Source organism: Perna viridis, chromosome 3 (assembly GCF_037379345.1).
Source record: "Perna viridis isolate PV_CMFRI_1.1 ecotype Kerala chromosome 3, ASM3737934v1, whole genome shotgun sequence".
NCBI lineage: Eukaryota > Metazoa > Mollusca > Bivalvia > Mytilida > Mytilidae > Perna > Perna viridis.
Window position 1 is genome coordinate 43,235,292 of NC_142447.1, and position 16,857 is coordinate 43,252,148.

A 16,857-nucleotide genomic window follows, 5' to 3' on the forward strand; every position below is an offset into this window, starting at 1 on the left:
TAGCACAGACACTCTTTGACCTATTTTCGATTTTCATAAGTTTCAAAATTAAAGACCTTACAGCCTTTACCCACTCTGACAGAGAATCAATGTTTTTTGTTTTTTGTTTTATCCAATTTCTTGCGTAATCCTCCACGTCATCCATTACAACTTTAAAGTTATAATTTCAATTTATGGAGGGGGGTTCACGGTACTTGGTACCTTCAGAAAGGACCTTACAGAGAGTTTCGTATTCGATAATCTTTTTATATCCCGTAATGACGTGACAGAAAAGACCATGTATTTGAATGGGGAGTTTTTGGAAGAACAATCAGGTTGTTTTGCATTAAAGTCCTCAATCTCGTGGTCCTACAATATCTATTCCCATTACAAATTTTGTTTTCAAAAAGTTTTCACCTATTTCACATTACAAATGCATCCTTTCTCAATGTTCTCAATTTTTTCTTCAAAAAATTTCTCAAAAGTTGAATGTTGGTTTATGATTTACAATTACGATTGGAGAGGAATGAATTACATAGAAAGCATTGATATTCATTTAAAACGGAAAAGAACTCTTTAATTTGAACAAAGTTTAATTAAAGAACTTATAAACATTTTCCGAGCCATCCATTGTCGATTCGAAACAAACTTTATACTTTTTTTAGGATCTGCCTGATTTTTACATGGACAGCCTCTTATGATTAATGATTAATTGGTATCAACTTATTACATTACAACTTAATGATAAAATGATAAGGCAGTTATATGAATTAAGAAAGAACACATATTTTCCTTGTCAGCTTATGACATTATTTAACATTAAAATTATATGACACAAAAGATGTCGCTATTGAAAATTTATGGATGGATAATCTTTGAAAAACTTTAATTCCCGAGAGAAACAAATTGAAAATATCGAACTCATTCGTGATAAATTAAGATTTCAGTTCATTTTTTATTTATTCTGAAACATTACAAATACCAATGAAAAGCTTATTGAAATACTGCAAATTAAATTAATATTGATAACAATACCTATTGATTTCTTTATCAATTATCTCGGGAACTGTTCAGATCATGTTTGATTTCAATAAGAATAATCACTAGTTAACCTTTATTGGTTGTGCCTAAGTATGACTCTCCTCGTCATACTAAGGTCACTTCTGATTTGTTTTGGATTTTAATAGATGCAGCATCTTGTGTAAAGGTATAATCGTTATGAAAGGATTAATAAGGCACAAACTGACACATGCTAAGTAAAATTCTACAGAAAAGAATTGTAGAAATATCGAACATTCAAACTATGTGAAGTACATGTACAGAACAAGACAGGGGACACCAGTAATACAAACAACAAAGTACAGAACAACTACATGTACACAGTAATGAACTATACGAAAACCACTGAAACAATATTTAACCACAAATTCTTAAGGTTCCCTGAATCACTAGGTCCGTAATAAACGATGGGAAAAAGGACGTCACAGCTGTCATGATACAATTACTTACTGCAGAAATAGGTTCATCCATGCAACAACTATTTGTAAAAAGGTGCACCTGCATAAAGAACATATGCACGATTAAGGGTATAGCATATATATATAAGTTCATCCTCGAGGAAATTGAGGAAAATTTTTAAAAAAAACTAATAGGTCTGATTTGGTTTGACTATACACGGATATTAATGGAACAGGTTTAGGTGAAAACACATATTTTTATTAATTAAATCGGATGCCATTTTTAATCCCAGTCATGAAATGTATTTGTAAAACTGCTACGCAAATAACAAAATTTAATTGATACTAAATAACGTTGTTAATTGATATCAATTCCTTAGAAAATTGAATTTGTTTCTTATACAGACCTCATGTCTATTATGATTATTATAAAATTTATGACATGCAAACAACATTTATCATTATCAAATGTTCAAATAGTAATGAAGGGAACAAGATTCTAGCGGAAATCAAAAGAACGTAATCCAGGGACAAAAATCACAAATGGAAAACAGACACACACTACAAAGAACATAAAATAACCAAAATAAAATATACAAAATAAAAAAAGTAAATCAGCAACTAAGACTACACTAAAAACTGGAAGCATGGACCAGATGTACCGGTAGGGTAAGTATCCTCTGCTTTTCAAACAAATCCCGACGAGTTTCCTCTGAAAAAGTCAAGTCCAGAGTAGGCGAAAGAGGAAAGAAAAACTATGACACGTTGAACAAATCAGTTTTCATGATGCAGACGGATACACCGTAACGATCCAAGAGTTCATGATGATGACCAAAAATTTCTTTAGTGATAACTCCAATCATGTAGTAATACAACCGATTTACAGTAGCCTAATTGTAAGAAGTCTAGATCGATACAAAAAGTCTGTGCACATACAGCAAGCTCTGGCATAACGCATGAATTGTGATATGAAAACTCCATACGCACGTGCTGAAGGGATGTTGCTACAGATGAAAGATAAATTGACAATACGGAATGAAAAGTCATCGCGTTTGTCGTATAGTTTAATCCATAACCTTTGATTGTCAACGCATGTAAATTGTTTAACGTATAGAGAGACTTTAATAACATTGATTTGAAGTTAAATCGAAGTTGCAAAAAACTTTCTTTAATATATAACCTATCCTGGCTTCTTCGAAATTAGTCTATACAAAGTAACAAATATTTGTTTTACCTACCATTGTGTTTTCAACGTTTTAAAACAATTTAACTAAAACAGAAAGCAAACTTGCAGTTGTAAATCTCAGTAGACGTATAAATGAATATGTAATAAGACCTCTGCTACCAAACTCTCCAAGGAACAGATAGTGGAAAGAGTAATCAAGGTAACCAAGGTTATAGCGGTAATCAAAAGAATGTAATCCAGGGACAAAGACCAGACATGGAAAACAGCCATACACAACAAAGAACACAAAGCAACCAAAATCACACATACAAAGTAACAAAAGTAAATGAGCAACTCGGACTCCACTAAAAACTGGGAGCATGGACCAGGTGCACCGGTAGGGTAAGCGTCCTCTGCTTTTCTAGAAACACCCGCCGAGTTCCTCACAAAAAGTCCGGGGTAGACGAACGAGGGAAGGAAAACTATGACTCGTTGAATAAATCAGTTTTCATGGTGCTGATGGATACACCATAACGATCCACGAGTTCATGATAACGACCATAAAACTTCTGTAGTAATGACTTCAATCTTGTAGCAACATAACCCTGTTCCAGACGCCTATTTGTTAGAGTTCTAGCGCGATACAAAAAGTCTACGTTGTTTCGGCAAGCTCTGGCATAACGTATGAGTTGTGATATGAACACTCCATACGCAGGAGCCGAAGGGATGTTGCCACAGATGAAAGGAAATTTGACAATTCTGAATGAAAAGTCATCACGTTTGTCGTAAAGTTTGGTCAATAGTTTTCCTTTACCATCGATTTCTAAGTGTAGGTCAAGATATGAGGCTGACTTCACAGTGTCTGAAGTATTCTTTATCTCAAGTTCTTTTGGGTAGATGCGATGTATCAAATCCCCGAAATTAGGATTGTTTAAAGATAACATGTCATCTATATAGAGGAAACTGAGATTGAAGGATCTAGCCAAACGATATTCTTTCTTTCTGATCAGATCAGCTATAAAGTCATCCTCATAAGAGTGAAGGAATAGGTCAGCAAGTAAAGGAGCACAATTTGTTCCCATTTGAAATAGAAATTTTATTTGAAAAATGGTATCTTGTAACAATTATCGTTCTTGATTTGGTTGATTTGACTTGGAGAGGAATGTACTTTTTTAATACGATATTTATACCAAACGGACTACAGTTACGTAAAAATAAGACACATGTAGACTGCCATGGAAAACAATAAATATGTGCTATCCTCTTTTGGTCTCTCTGCTAAAGATGATAATTGTGATCTACCGTCTGTGTATTGAATTCCTAAACTTCACAAAAATCCATACAAACAACGATGGATCTGCAAAATGTACCACCAAACCTCTTCCAAAACTTTTACCTTCTATACTCACAGCTGTACAGAAGGATCTTTAGTCCTACCATGAACGTTTTTACTCCCGTAGCGGTATTGATTCAATATGGATCCCGAAAAATTCGAAAGATCTTCTGGAAACCCTAAATTCAAGATTATTATCAGAATACAATAGCATTAAAACCTATGATTTTTCAACTCTTTATACTTCTATTCCCAATACTCAAAATCCCGGCTCAAAAATATTATACATCGTTGTTAGTCAAAAAAGACGTTACATCTAGATATAAATGTGTAGTTCTTGGTAGAGATTCCTAATACTTTGTAAAGAGTTATTTCAAATTATCTCCAAATATACCGAAGAAGATGTTTTCAAAATACTGAAATTTTGGATCTACAACATATTTGTCCAATGTGGTTGACGCGTTTTTCAACAAATGGTCGGAATTTCAATTGGAACAAATTGTGTTCCTTTACGCGCTGATCTATTCCTTCAATCTTATGAGCCTGACTTTATAGCTGATCTGATCCAAAGGAAGAAACATATTAGCCTGTGATCTCAGTTTCCGCTGCCCCGTGCAGGTCCGGGTGTTAAAAGAATAGGCCTGCGGCAGCGCTAAGCTTGTCGTAAAAGGCGACTAAATAGTGCTCAGAAACCTAGCCGGGGGCTAGGCGCTCTGCCCACAGAGCAACTGGGATGTGTGCCCCAGGTGGTGGAATGTGGTACCCCTGGCGTGTTACATGCTGGGGTTGTCAGGCTATAATACGGAAAACCTGACCGCAAACCATAGTGGTGCACCGTGTTGGGAAAGATGCCACGTTCCTCGCACGTTAAAGAACCCTGCTGTGGTATTCGATAGGAGTAGGAACCTTTGCGCTCCGCCACAGGAGGCTAAATTGCCCGACCTTACCCATGCCCCTTTTTCCAGTGGCAATCAAAATTTGTCGACCCTATTATCCTTGTGACCCATCCTTTTTTTTCATTTCATGTTCATTTTATCATCCATTTCATGTTCATTGTCTGAATATAGCTGAAATATTGCTTCTCGGACGTTAAACCCCAACAAACAAACAAAACAAACAGTTTCCGCTGTATAGATGACGTATTATCGTTAAACAGTCCTAGTTTCGGGGAGTTGATACATCGTATCCACTCCAACGAACCTGAGATAAAGGATATTACAGACACTGAAGTCAGCCTCATTTATTGACCCATACGTATCTTTATCGGTGGTAAAAGAAAACTATTTACCAACTATATGAAAAAAGCGATGACTTTTCAATCCGTATTGTAAACTTTCCTGTCATCTGTTGCAACATCCTGCAACATCCCTAAAGTAGCAGCGTATGAGTTTTCATTTCACAACACATATGTTATGCCAGAACTTGCCATACCTACGCAGACTTGACTTTTTATGAGTGGGTGTTTCTAGAAAAACAGAAGACGTTTATCTTACCGGTGCACCTGTTCATGCTCCCAGTTTTAAGTGGAGTCCGAGTTGATCGTTTACTTTTGTTGCTTGGTACGTAATATTTTGGTTATCTTTGTTCTTTGTTGTATGTGTGTTTGCCCTATCTGGTCCTGTCCCGGATTACATTCTTTTGATATCCGCTAGAATCTCGATTCTCTTAATTATTCTTTTATTCCGTTTTAAGGCAAAATCTTTGTGTAACTGCAATCCCATCATGGAAATCTAGGCGCTCAGATTAGGCAGATTATACATCGCTATGTTAATTATGAATGCCAAATGTGAAAATACTAAGAAAAAGGTTTTAGCTTAAATTTCCTGTTATTAATCTATACAAATAGAAATAATACCGTAATCCTAATCCACGAGTTATAAAATGAAAGTTCTGTAAAATTTTAATTTTGGTTTTAAACTATATTTTACAACAACATAAAGATGCTAAAATTCTTGTGTTATTTTCGTTTAATATGAATATTTTCTATTCTTTGTTTATTTTAACTTTTTTATAGATAATAGAAAATGGACCTTTATTGGCTATATGACATTTTAATCAATAACAAGAACAATTTTGAATGAAAAAAGGTAGGAAAATGTAGGCCTTTGTATTTAGTGTCAAAAATCGCTATTAAACACATTATCTAAATGGGTGAAAGTTTTGAGACTCGTTATCAAAATATCGAATCACTTTAAATGCCATCTGTCCGTGATCCTAATGATGCGGAAGCATTTTCCAACTTTCCTGAAAAGTATATTGTTGTCCTTGAAGATCAGGTACCAAATACCATCCTCTGTTTCATAAAAGTTATTCAAAGTGTTTATTTGGACCTCAAATTTAAAACTCACATTTTTTTTATATTTTTTTATATGGTTTATGATAATAATACACTGCAAATTTATCTTAGAATTGTTCTTCCCGATAAAGATTTTAAAACTTTAAAAACTATTTATCGAAGCTTAGCAGATTTTTTTCGTACACCTTTTAGGTATGGCACAGGTCATACTTTTATAGTACATCCTAAAATGGGAAGCATTTGACTTGATGTGCTATTTGGTGGGATATAATCTTTCTATAAATTTAATTGAGGTTTGGAGATAGCATTAAATTACGCCTAGCCATGTGTTCATTATACCTCATGCATCAAGTTTCATGGGGGGGCTATATTTTTGACCCGTCTGTTCGTCCATCTGATTGTTCCATTGTCCATCATGGCATGTTTTTCACTGGATAGCGCCATCATTTTATCTTTTACTTGTGGTAAGTAGCAATAAAAAAAACTTGGGATTGCTTTAGCACAGAAATCGGTCAAATGGACACTCTTTTGAGAGGGAGACTTAGAATTGTCGTCTGAATACCGCCTCTATTTTTGACAGATTTCTTTAAATGAATGGTTTGTAGCTATAAAATCTTGGATAGAATTAGTTTTTGTGTGTTTACCTCCTTCAAGTTTCACTTCTTTCTGTTAGAATAAATATGACTTTTGAAATTTACCCAAGCACAAGGATCGTGGGAATAATAATTAACCCTTCTATCCTTTTTCCTTTCTCAATTTGTCTGCTAAAGTACATGTTTATTTATAGCACTTTATCATCATATGGAAATTTAAAATTTGCACAGTGTATTATTCTAGTAAATAAATTAAATCTTTCCATATAGTTTTGTTGATCAATAATGTATAATAAAGAACGAGATATCTATTGCTTCTTAAAAAAGGCGCTATTGTAGTCGAAATCATTGTGTAAATATCGGGTATCAGGATCGTTAAACCAGACAGTTTAAAAAACCTGAAATTCATTTAAACTAAGATTAATAATAACCAAGTAACATTTAACATTAATGGTAAGTTATTTGTTTTTAATAAAAACTTAAAATAGCCCAAAATACTGATGAATTTATAAAAAAAACTTTATTCTAAAATTGCGTTTCTTGCATTTGAAAAAAGGCTTGATTAGGGCTAGTTTCTCCGTGAATGATCGACACTTTCAAATTTCAATTTACGTCGACGTTCATTTAAATCAATGAATATGTGTCTTTATTTGCTATCAATGAGAGCTTCTACTGGTCGAAAATATGTTGTTTGTGTTAATAACATAATTCAGTTTGACTTTATCAACTTGTTGCAGCAACGTTTGGGTATTCATCCTTGCCTCGATTATATAAAAATCGTATTGAGCTGCTTAGTATTTTGTACGTTTTGGTCATATATTTCTTCATGGATGTTTCCACTAAATTTCGCTATTTATTACTCTTGCAAAAATGTCAATTCAAGTTCCCGAATCAGTTCATCGAATACCTTTTACCTTTGTATGCACCAATTTTAATTTTTTTCCAAGAATATCCAATCGGTCGTAACAGTTAACATATTTATATCGCATTTAAATACCTCAAATTGAAAGTAAAATATTTAAGACTGTTTGAACATTACAAAGAGGAAGTTCTAAAACTGGCGGATCCAGAGTTTTAGGTAAGGGGGGGGATGCAAAAAAATTTCTTGACAGGATCACCGGTGAGGATCACGAAGTGAGTTTTTACCATGATTTAACAAATACAATTTTCAACAATTTTTTTTTTATATAGCCACTCTTAAAATTAAATATAATATAATGACACAAAAACACATTAATGACTATCATCTCCTATCTGTGGTCAAGAGCAACTAATCGGCGGCAGAGTTAAACTTGTTTCATAAGGCCTAACCATCCCCTTTCAATGTATGATCGAAAAAAGAACTGAAACAACAAACAATCTAATTCTCATTATTGAATACCTCAACATAAACCATATAGACAAAATGAGAACAATCGCAGTTTCTGAAAGGTTGTTCAGAACATATTTAAGAATGACTATACCATCAAAACTACAAGCATTAGAAATATGGGGTGTGCACAACGTTTTTTTAAGAATAGTAGTTTTGAAAAAGAAATTTTATTTACTTTCACTTTCGTTTTGCACTCATCAACATTTTTTGTTATGATGTTATATCCTTAACTAAATTTGGTATGTCAAATTGTGACGTTAGCTTTATTTAAAAGGTAATAGTTCATATTTTTGCTCAAGCATTAGTTTGTAATCAGGCAAAACAGAAACGTACTTATTCAATACCCTTCATGTATTCAATGAAATGCAATGCAAAACTGGTATATTTTATTGTTTATTATTGCATTATAAAGGCATCTGAAGAAATGGTATATATGATATATATTTTACAATAGATCCTATGCATGGTTTGATAACTGAAGTAACGTGAAAAGTTATAAACTATGGGAACACCGTGTTCGCGACCCCCGACACCACTGCCAACTCCAACTCCTACTCCGACACCTCCAACGCCAACTCCAACACCTCCAACTCCGACTCCAACACCACCCCCTCTACCATCGAAGCAATCGACGGACGATGATCTTTTGAAAACGTCGGACTTTGAAGGATTTACAATTGAATTCGAAGGAGATTCTGATGAGGTTAGTTAATAAAAATGTCCTTATTGAAGGCTAAAGAAGGAGAAGTTTGTAGAAGAAAAATGATTTGGTCAAACAATTAACATGTATATACCTGTTTAATGTTGGTCTCCAAGTGGTAGTTCTCATTGGGAGGGGCAAAAACGATTTAAATAGGGAAACTGCCAAGCCTGTATTTATACAAAATCAAAACAAATACATTTTATAAGGTTTTAAGAAAAGGCCACCTATAATTAGACATTACTACATCTTTCCGAGTCCTTCTAAACGCTTTCAAAAAATATTCACATGAAAAATCTTACCCAATTAAGAGGAGTAGGAAGCAAAATATCATAACATGATAAAGGATTTGTAAAAAAAACAATCAACATTTATCTGTCTTTTCAGTACTCTTTGTTATGTTTGTGAAAGTAATCTTCATTCTTTTCTTTATCATTGTGCCATGTGGTCATCATAAAATATCCAAACAAATGTATCTAAATATTCAAAATTGTCGTAAGCTTAGACTGAGACTGAGACTGAGACTGAGACTGAGACTTAGACTGAGACTGAGACTGAGACTGATTTGTAAATGCTCTCTCTTAAACCTTTATTTCCGTAACTTGATTAACGTTACAGGTTACAAAAAATGAATTTTTATAAGGCACAGAAAGATTATTCAAGAATGACTTTTTGTTAAAACGTGAATTATTGCATCAAACATGTCACATTGTATTACTATCTCTTAGATTAAGATTTCTCCAACACTTGACAACTATCCAAAGCCAAAGACATCTGTGCCATCTGTCAGAAAAAGAGAAGTTCATTTGTTCCCTGATTTTCACCTACAATCAGAAAATGAAAGTATTGAAGTCAAAAATGCAGATAAAACCATTAACAAAGCAGAAATTGACAATCATTCGAAAAAGGTGGGCACATTTTTCGTATTGTCAACTCTTTTATCACATTCTACTTCTATTCGTATTTTAATTTTTTTTTATTTAAATGCACGTATTAGACCATTTACCACCCATTTCAAGCATATGAAAAATGATTTGTTGTTTGTCATTATAATTTTGTTGATGGAGTAATTGTTTAAGTCGGCAGTAGAATAAAACCAATAAAAAGAAATATTTAGGTAGAATGAGTCTAAACGTTTCTGTTTTTTATGCAAATATTCTTTTTTGTTATAAGTGTTCTAAACTATGTTTTCTATAAATAATTCCAGGCACCACACTCTGTCCTGCATAGCTTTGATAAACTAATAGAGTATCTAGAAGAGCCTTTGAAAGGGGTTTGTTCGAGAGATGAATGGCTTGTCCGAGCTATTTTAGCATGGTTGAGTAATCAGGAAGTAGAAAGATTCAAAACAGAAGAAAGAACAGAAGATACACCTTTGGGTTTCTTGAGTTTACTTGGTCAAAGAAGAAGCACATACTCGACATTTTTCACCGTTCTTTGCAGGTATAGCCTTGGAATATGTATATTAAACAGCTAAAATTTGTGAAATGTATCTTTGTTTTCATTTGATTCAACTGCTTCTTTTACAACTATTACTTTTTTATTGGTACTAATTTTAGAAAACAGTCACTAAAGTATCTAATACAACACTAACGATCCTGCTATCCACGTCATAATCCCAGCGATGTCACATACACCGGTATATGAAACATTACTACGCCAGCGCTAAAGGTCCTCAAACAGAAGTCGTTCTTTTATCCTCGTTTGTTTAGGTCTACTGCGATATTGGTTTTTTTTTTCTGTCTAGACTTTTTAAAACTGGTACAAAAAAAAACTGCAGCTGCTTGTTTAGCTCACCTTTTATATTGAAATACCTATTCCAAGTTAAGACCATATCGGTGGTTTCTGACATTAATCTCAGATTTTTACCCTGATATTGCCAATTGTTATGCGGGCTTTCCTTTTAGATTTTTATTTTTGGTTACTGCCTATATTTTATCAGTTCTGTACTTTTGTTATTTTCCTTCATTGTATATAGTGATATGTGAAAATGATTAAGCAATGATTTGACATATAATTTTTGAGATGTTGTACGCAAGGTGGTTTCCCGAACAGTTGCAATTAGACTACGTTAGTTGGGAAAAAGTGTATTAAACATTTAAAGGAGGGGAAATTAAAAAAATAAAAGACAAAATAAACACAAGGGCACAAAATTAGAAAAAAAAACAGACAAATAAAACAAAGAACTAAAAAATTACAAATCGCACTATATGGGCAGGGGTACACTCGTACGTTAAAAAAAGTGAGCATGCCAGACGACTGAAAATCTATGATGCGACGTATATGTAGAGGTTATTTGTTACATTAAAAAGGTTGGGAAAGCTAGTCAATAAAAATTTTGAATACTGTTATTTTAGAAAGGCTAACATCGCTTGTGCCCAGATACACGGTGTGTGTAAAGCGGGTAACTACCAACCGGGTGATAGAAATATTAAAGATCTTACATGTTTATGGAATGCTGTTTATATTGATGATTCATGGCAAATAGTTCATCCCTATTGGGTTTGTCGATCTGTTTTTGGTAAAAAGCCAGGTGGATGGATAAAGATCGAGGAAAGTGGAAAGACTATAGGACAAAGAGTAAAAGAAGCCACGGGAGTGATAAAAAATGCATTTAAAGAGTATTATATTATGCCTGACCCCGTTCAATTTATCTATCGCTGCTGCCCAGATGATTCTAAATGGCAACTTATTTCAGACCCTATCACAATAGATCGATTCCTTGAACAATCATATTTGTTTTTACCTATTTGGGCCATGGGAATAAAGCTAGTAAGTAGTGATTTGTGCACGCTGGAGTCTAAGGGAGATCCTCTTACAATATCATTTGATTTACCAAAACTAAATGCCAACGAAATAAATCTTGATTATGAATTTCTTATAAAGGACCGCCACGCAGCTAAAGCCGAGGAAGAAACAATGTTATCGATGACAAACATTCCAAGACTTGTGTCTAAAATCCGGAATGGAACTAGAATAGACTTTTACATTCAGTGTCCTGTTGTAGGCATTTACAGATTGGTTATCTTTGGAGCACCTGAAAATCAACACTTCTTAAGGCTCTGTGAATTTAGAGTTAACTGTACGAAACGAACAGGAAATTGTAGATTATCTCCCTTTGACCCAGGTTTGTTGGGTTTTGGACCTGGACCTAGGTCAGAAAAAGCTGGATTGCTTATTCCATCCCATACCAATGGACTTATTACGACAGAAAAAGGAAGTGAAACAAAATTGAACTTTCTTCTCGATAGTGAGATTTGTAACGCACTTGAATTCAAAGCAGACCTGGAAGGTCCAAATAACAAAGATGCATCACTGCAGTGGACTAAAGTCAGACAAAATGAGCTAAAAATAAGTATGAGAATACCAGAAGATGGAGACTATGGATTAAGAATACTGACCACAGGAAAGAAACAATCCAATGAAGAAAAAGTTTCTTGGGATGTTGTATGTAATTACCTTGTATCATCGACTTCTAAATTCGTATTTGAGGTAAAATAGATGATAATATAAGTCATGTACAAATGCATATTCACTACACAAATAGCTTTGAAAATGAATCAAAGTTTACTACGGTTGAAATGCCATTCCAAAATCCATATGCAAGTGTAAATTAAGTGTTTAAGAAAACTGAGACAGCATAAGCGATCATAATACAGAAGTAAAATGACACCAAGAAAACATAACATTATTCTGAAACCCGGACCCTTTATAAAATAAAAGAGCGTGGACTTATTCTGACTTAAAATAATGGACTATGTGAAGTTCGTGGTAACCAGAGTTATAGAAAAGAAAGAAATATAACTAAGAGGATAAAATCAATGCAGAAACATTGTACACGTGAAGACATCGACAAGTCGTCTAAGGAAATAATGCCCGAACTAAACTAAATTAGGTGCCAATTCTGGGTGACCCGACAGGGAAGCGTCTTCGTTTAATTTCCCATGTCACCAATTTGGTTACGATCGTATACAGTGGACAAAAGAAGAAAACTTTTTTTAATCAATGAAATTAGTCTTAAATATAAACAAGTACTATCTTATAAAAAAAGATAGCCGACGCATTAAAATTTTGTTCTTTTTTAAGTTTCTACATTTCTTTCAAGAAATAACACATGGCATGCAATTTTAAATTTTCGATTGTTTTTTAAGGCAATTTCAAAATTACGATACAGTTTTTTAAGGCAATTTCAAAATTTCGATACAGTTTTTTTCGAACGCCACTAAGTTAGCAGTATTTGACCAATCGGGAAACATAATTGCGATCAGGTGACTTGCGTTTTCATGGAAGAGCGTCCTTAAGGTCAAAGGGTAAAAAGCGAAACTATACCGACTGCGTCGGAAAAATACCGCAGCGTCAGTAATGGGAAAATTAAGATAAATCAAAATTCAAAAACATGGCCTGGACGTGAACACAGGAAACAGAGACTATCTACATGCACAATGAAAAGAACAAACTAAATAGATTACTCATAGAGACTGAAGATAAAGAAAACAAGACGTCACATAAAAACTGAAGCACTAGCAATATTGAAATCTCACAAATCCTGGAATGAAATTAGATGCTCCGGAAGGTGAAAGAATGTTATGTTGTGCTAGAGTCACCCGTCATATAATCTTAGCTATTGAAATACAAACGCCATCTTTTTTAACAAGCCCAAGGTTTACAACACAAAAAAAGGAATAATTAAGTCTGATGATTAAGTAATACTCAATTTATTTTAGAGGGCGAATAAAAAGATCGCAAGAAGAAGGCTATTGGTGTCAATCGAATCGGCAGACCAAGCAGGCAAAGAATCGCTAACGCAAACTGTTGAGAATCTAAAAATAGATATTGACAAGTGTAAAAAGGAGAAAATTCCGGAAACGGATTCTGATATACTAAATGCACAGAAAAAGCTCGATATTTTGTCGATCAGAAAAGGTAAGGGTATGACAAAGAAGATATAGTACACTACATCTTAAAGATTCTTAACAAAACTTAAACTTAGTATCATAATCTTATCAATTTATCTTTAATCTAAATGTGTAGTACTATTAAATTCAGATTTTTCAGGCGCGTAGCTGCCGTTAGGCAAAAAAGCTTTTGCCTGCACTTAATTTTGCCAGATCCCCTACTGTAATTTGCCTACACTTCAATTTGGCCTCAGCTACACGCCTGTTCTTTATTCTTCATAATCGCAAGTCTTTAATTACTAAAATACCAATGTTTCATTCCTTGCATTGAATAATATGGTAAACCTTTTCGATGCTGACCTTCTGATTTACCCTTGTCTGCCAAGTGTATCATGGTTTTAATAAGTTAATAGAAGAGAATCTGCGAGATTTCTAATTGTAATTGTACACAAAACAATATTTTTACAGATATACATGATGCTCATTTGAGGAAAAACATGACCACAACCCAGAAAACCATCGCAGCTATTGAGAAATCTCCATACTACAGAATATTTATAGAACATGTAAAACATCTTAAAGCATCAGCTGAACAACATGATTGATACAGAACTCCCAGCTATAGATGGTAGATAATTATTTATAAACAAGCCTGAGGTATTCCAGTGTTATGGTTAATAAATGATTACCATGATGACATAATGTTATTACTTCATAGATATATTTTGCTAACTTAAATGGAATGTTGGATGTATAAGTAAAGCTTGTTTCTTCCGTTAAAGAATGACAGATCATTGTACAAATTATAACTATGGACAATATTTGGTTTGAAATTGAAGAGAAAAGATGGGCAATATAATAAAGACTTACAACTTACAAGCTAACGATAATTGTTGATGTACGCGTAAGATAACCATCGGTATGTTCTCATGATATCAGATCTATTGTATATTGTCTTCTCCTTTACGCTTTACACCTTATCTGTATATTTCCAGTTTTTAGAGGCGTTCGGTTTGTTCACCAATTTTATCTACGTCACCAAAGGTCACTCCACCTGTCCGTAACACTTCAGCTTGTCATCGCCTGAAACAACTCATCAGAAATTCATGAAACTTTGTATGTAGCAAGAACATCATGTGTAGTTGTGCATATAATCAGGAAGTTTTATTAATTTTTTATGGGAGTTATGCCCTTTGAACGTCTAAATTTACCATAAATCATCATGTATCAGCTTGTTATCACGATTTCTCTGAAAATACACAACAGAATTTCATGAAACTTGGTATGTAGCAAGAATACCATATGTAGTTGTGCATATTATCAGGAAATTGTTATTCTCTATTTTTTATAGTTCCTTATATCCGTCCGTAACATGCTTTTTCGTCGCACTTTTCATGGCAACAATAAATCACAACTACAGCGCGACGCAGGTACAAACATCAATAAGATTAGCTTCCTGTTTCTATGTGCACTTTATTATGGTTATTTCATGTTCTTTGTTGTGTATGTCTGACATAATAATGCCGCCTAAAATTACGATTTTGGTTACAACAAAGATCTGATAAAAATCTGAATAAAAGCAATTATTATTTATAGAACGCATATCCAGTGTTTTGAAGAAAAAAAAATTATTGTATAGATTTTCCTTTTTGATTATACCTTTTGACCTTTGCCTTGCCTTTGTTATTACCCGTCACTTTCGCTAAATGCTTAAAGTGCTTGTCTTGTTTGTAATGAGCTGGATACTTATTGACTTTAACATAGAAATGACCTACTGTTTGTAATGAGCTGGATACGTATAACATAGGAGTGGTCATATTTTAAGTGATGTTAGGAATGGATGAGCAAAGTAGGTATTAAATAAAAAAAATCCATAATCATAATCATAATATTCGATAGTGTATCAGTTAATGATAATTTCCTTAACCAATATTTAACAGGTACGTGTATGTAGGTTATTCAATGAAAATTACAGAAATATTTGTACGTTTATCATCAAATGTTAATGATAATTTTATCAAATGAATTCAAACTGTTGATTATAGTATCTGTCGTCGGCTACAGGTACCCAAAGGATATTTTTACAATAACAAAAAAATATAATGGTTATCTTTTCCACATCTATTAAAAATGTACTAAAGTGAGATGCTAGCTAAGAAATGTATTGAGCTATTTACTAAAACTGGTTACCGTTCCATCGGGTCCCCTATTTAACCCCTCTATTGTCCTTAATTTTATCAATATTGACGAATTTATCAGATAGACTGTACAGTGCATGTCCAGCAGTGCAAGATCAAAGATACATGATATATAGTCATAGAGTATCATGGACTATATTGGAAATACTGCGTGGCACATCAAGAGATCGTTTCGAGTAAGACTTGAACCAAATATAAGTTTAATCATTCCAACACATAGGTCAGATGTATGGATATACGGTGAATCATATAAATTTCACAATGTAAATTCAACAGGGACAATTGACAATATTTTGGATGTTGATTTTGCCGTCGATCATGCCGCAATTCAAGGAAATGACTTCATCGTGTCCTCTTCTGATTGGCTGTCGATCAAACGTGTAAGTGAATTCGGAAGCGTGAAAACGGAGATGACGTCTTCCCCACTGTTCCCGTTAGGCCTACACGTCTGCGATAATGGGGATATTTTGGTATGTTTCGTCGATAAGTATGATTTCTCAATAAATTCGAAAAGTAGACGATTCGTAATGGTTTATCATAGTCATGGCTTACTTTCAACAGACATAGAGTTTACCAGAGGGGAAAGGATATTTACCATACCGTTTCGCGTGACGTCATGCAATAAAGACATTGTTGTTATTGATATGCAGTCAAAGACGAGAAGTCGCATTCTCAGCATTACTAGAGAAGGGAAAATTGTTTTTGAGTTTTCCAAATGGGGACACTTTTGCCCAAGTGACATTGCTTCCGGCGTCAACCGAGATATATTTGTTTTAGATGAGAACTCACAATCCATTTTGATACTTAATGATACTGGTGGTCATACATCTACTATTTATTTGTCTGAATATAACATTAAGTACCCATTA

At 33.9% G+C, this 16,857-nt stretch overlaps 1 protein-coding gene and 1 long non-coding RNA gene across 4 annotated transcripts; one reads left to right on the top strand and one right to left on the bottom strand.

The window, feature by feature from the left end:
- Nucleotides 1-8,644: 8,644 nt before the first annotated feature.
- Nucleotides 8,645-14,804, bottom strand: LOC148622361 (uncharacterized). Its single transcript, XR_015920629.1, has 2 exons — nt 14,668-14,804; nt 8,645-9,719 (listed from the first exon to the last, which is right to left on the bottom strand). It is a non-coding gene; the product is annotated as an uncharacterized LOC148622361 (long non-coding RNA).
- Nucleotides 8,698-15,373, top strand: LOC148622362 (lim and transglutaminase domain protein ltd-1-like). Of its 3 annotated transcripts, XM_088572217.1 has the most exons (7): nt 8,698-8,898; nt 9,624-9,803; nt 10,103-10,338; nt 11,253-12,387; nt 13,620-13,818; nt 14,259-14,418; nt 14,786-15,373. In XM_088572217.1, exons 1-6 carry the CDS (start codon nt 8,698-8,700, stop codon nt 14,393-14,395), a joined length of 2,088 nt encoding a protein of 695 aa, XP_088428343.1. In that variant the 3' UTR covers nt 14,396-14,418; nt 14,786-15,373. The 3 variants fall into 3 exon arrangements, with proteins under 3 accessions (XP_088428343.1, XP_088428342.1, XP_088428344.1); XM_088572216.1 differs by having other exon boundaries at nt 14,259-15,373; XM_088572218.1 differs by lacking the exon at nt 9,624-9,803 and having other exon boundaries at nt 14,259-15,373.
- The last annotated feature ends 1,484 nt before the right edge of the window (nt 15,374-16,857 follow it).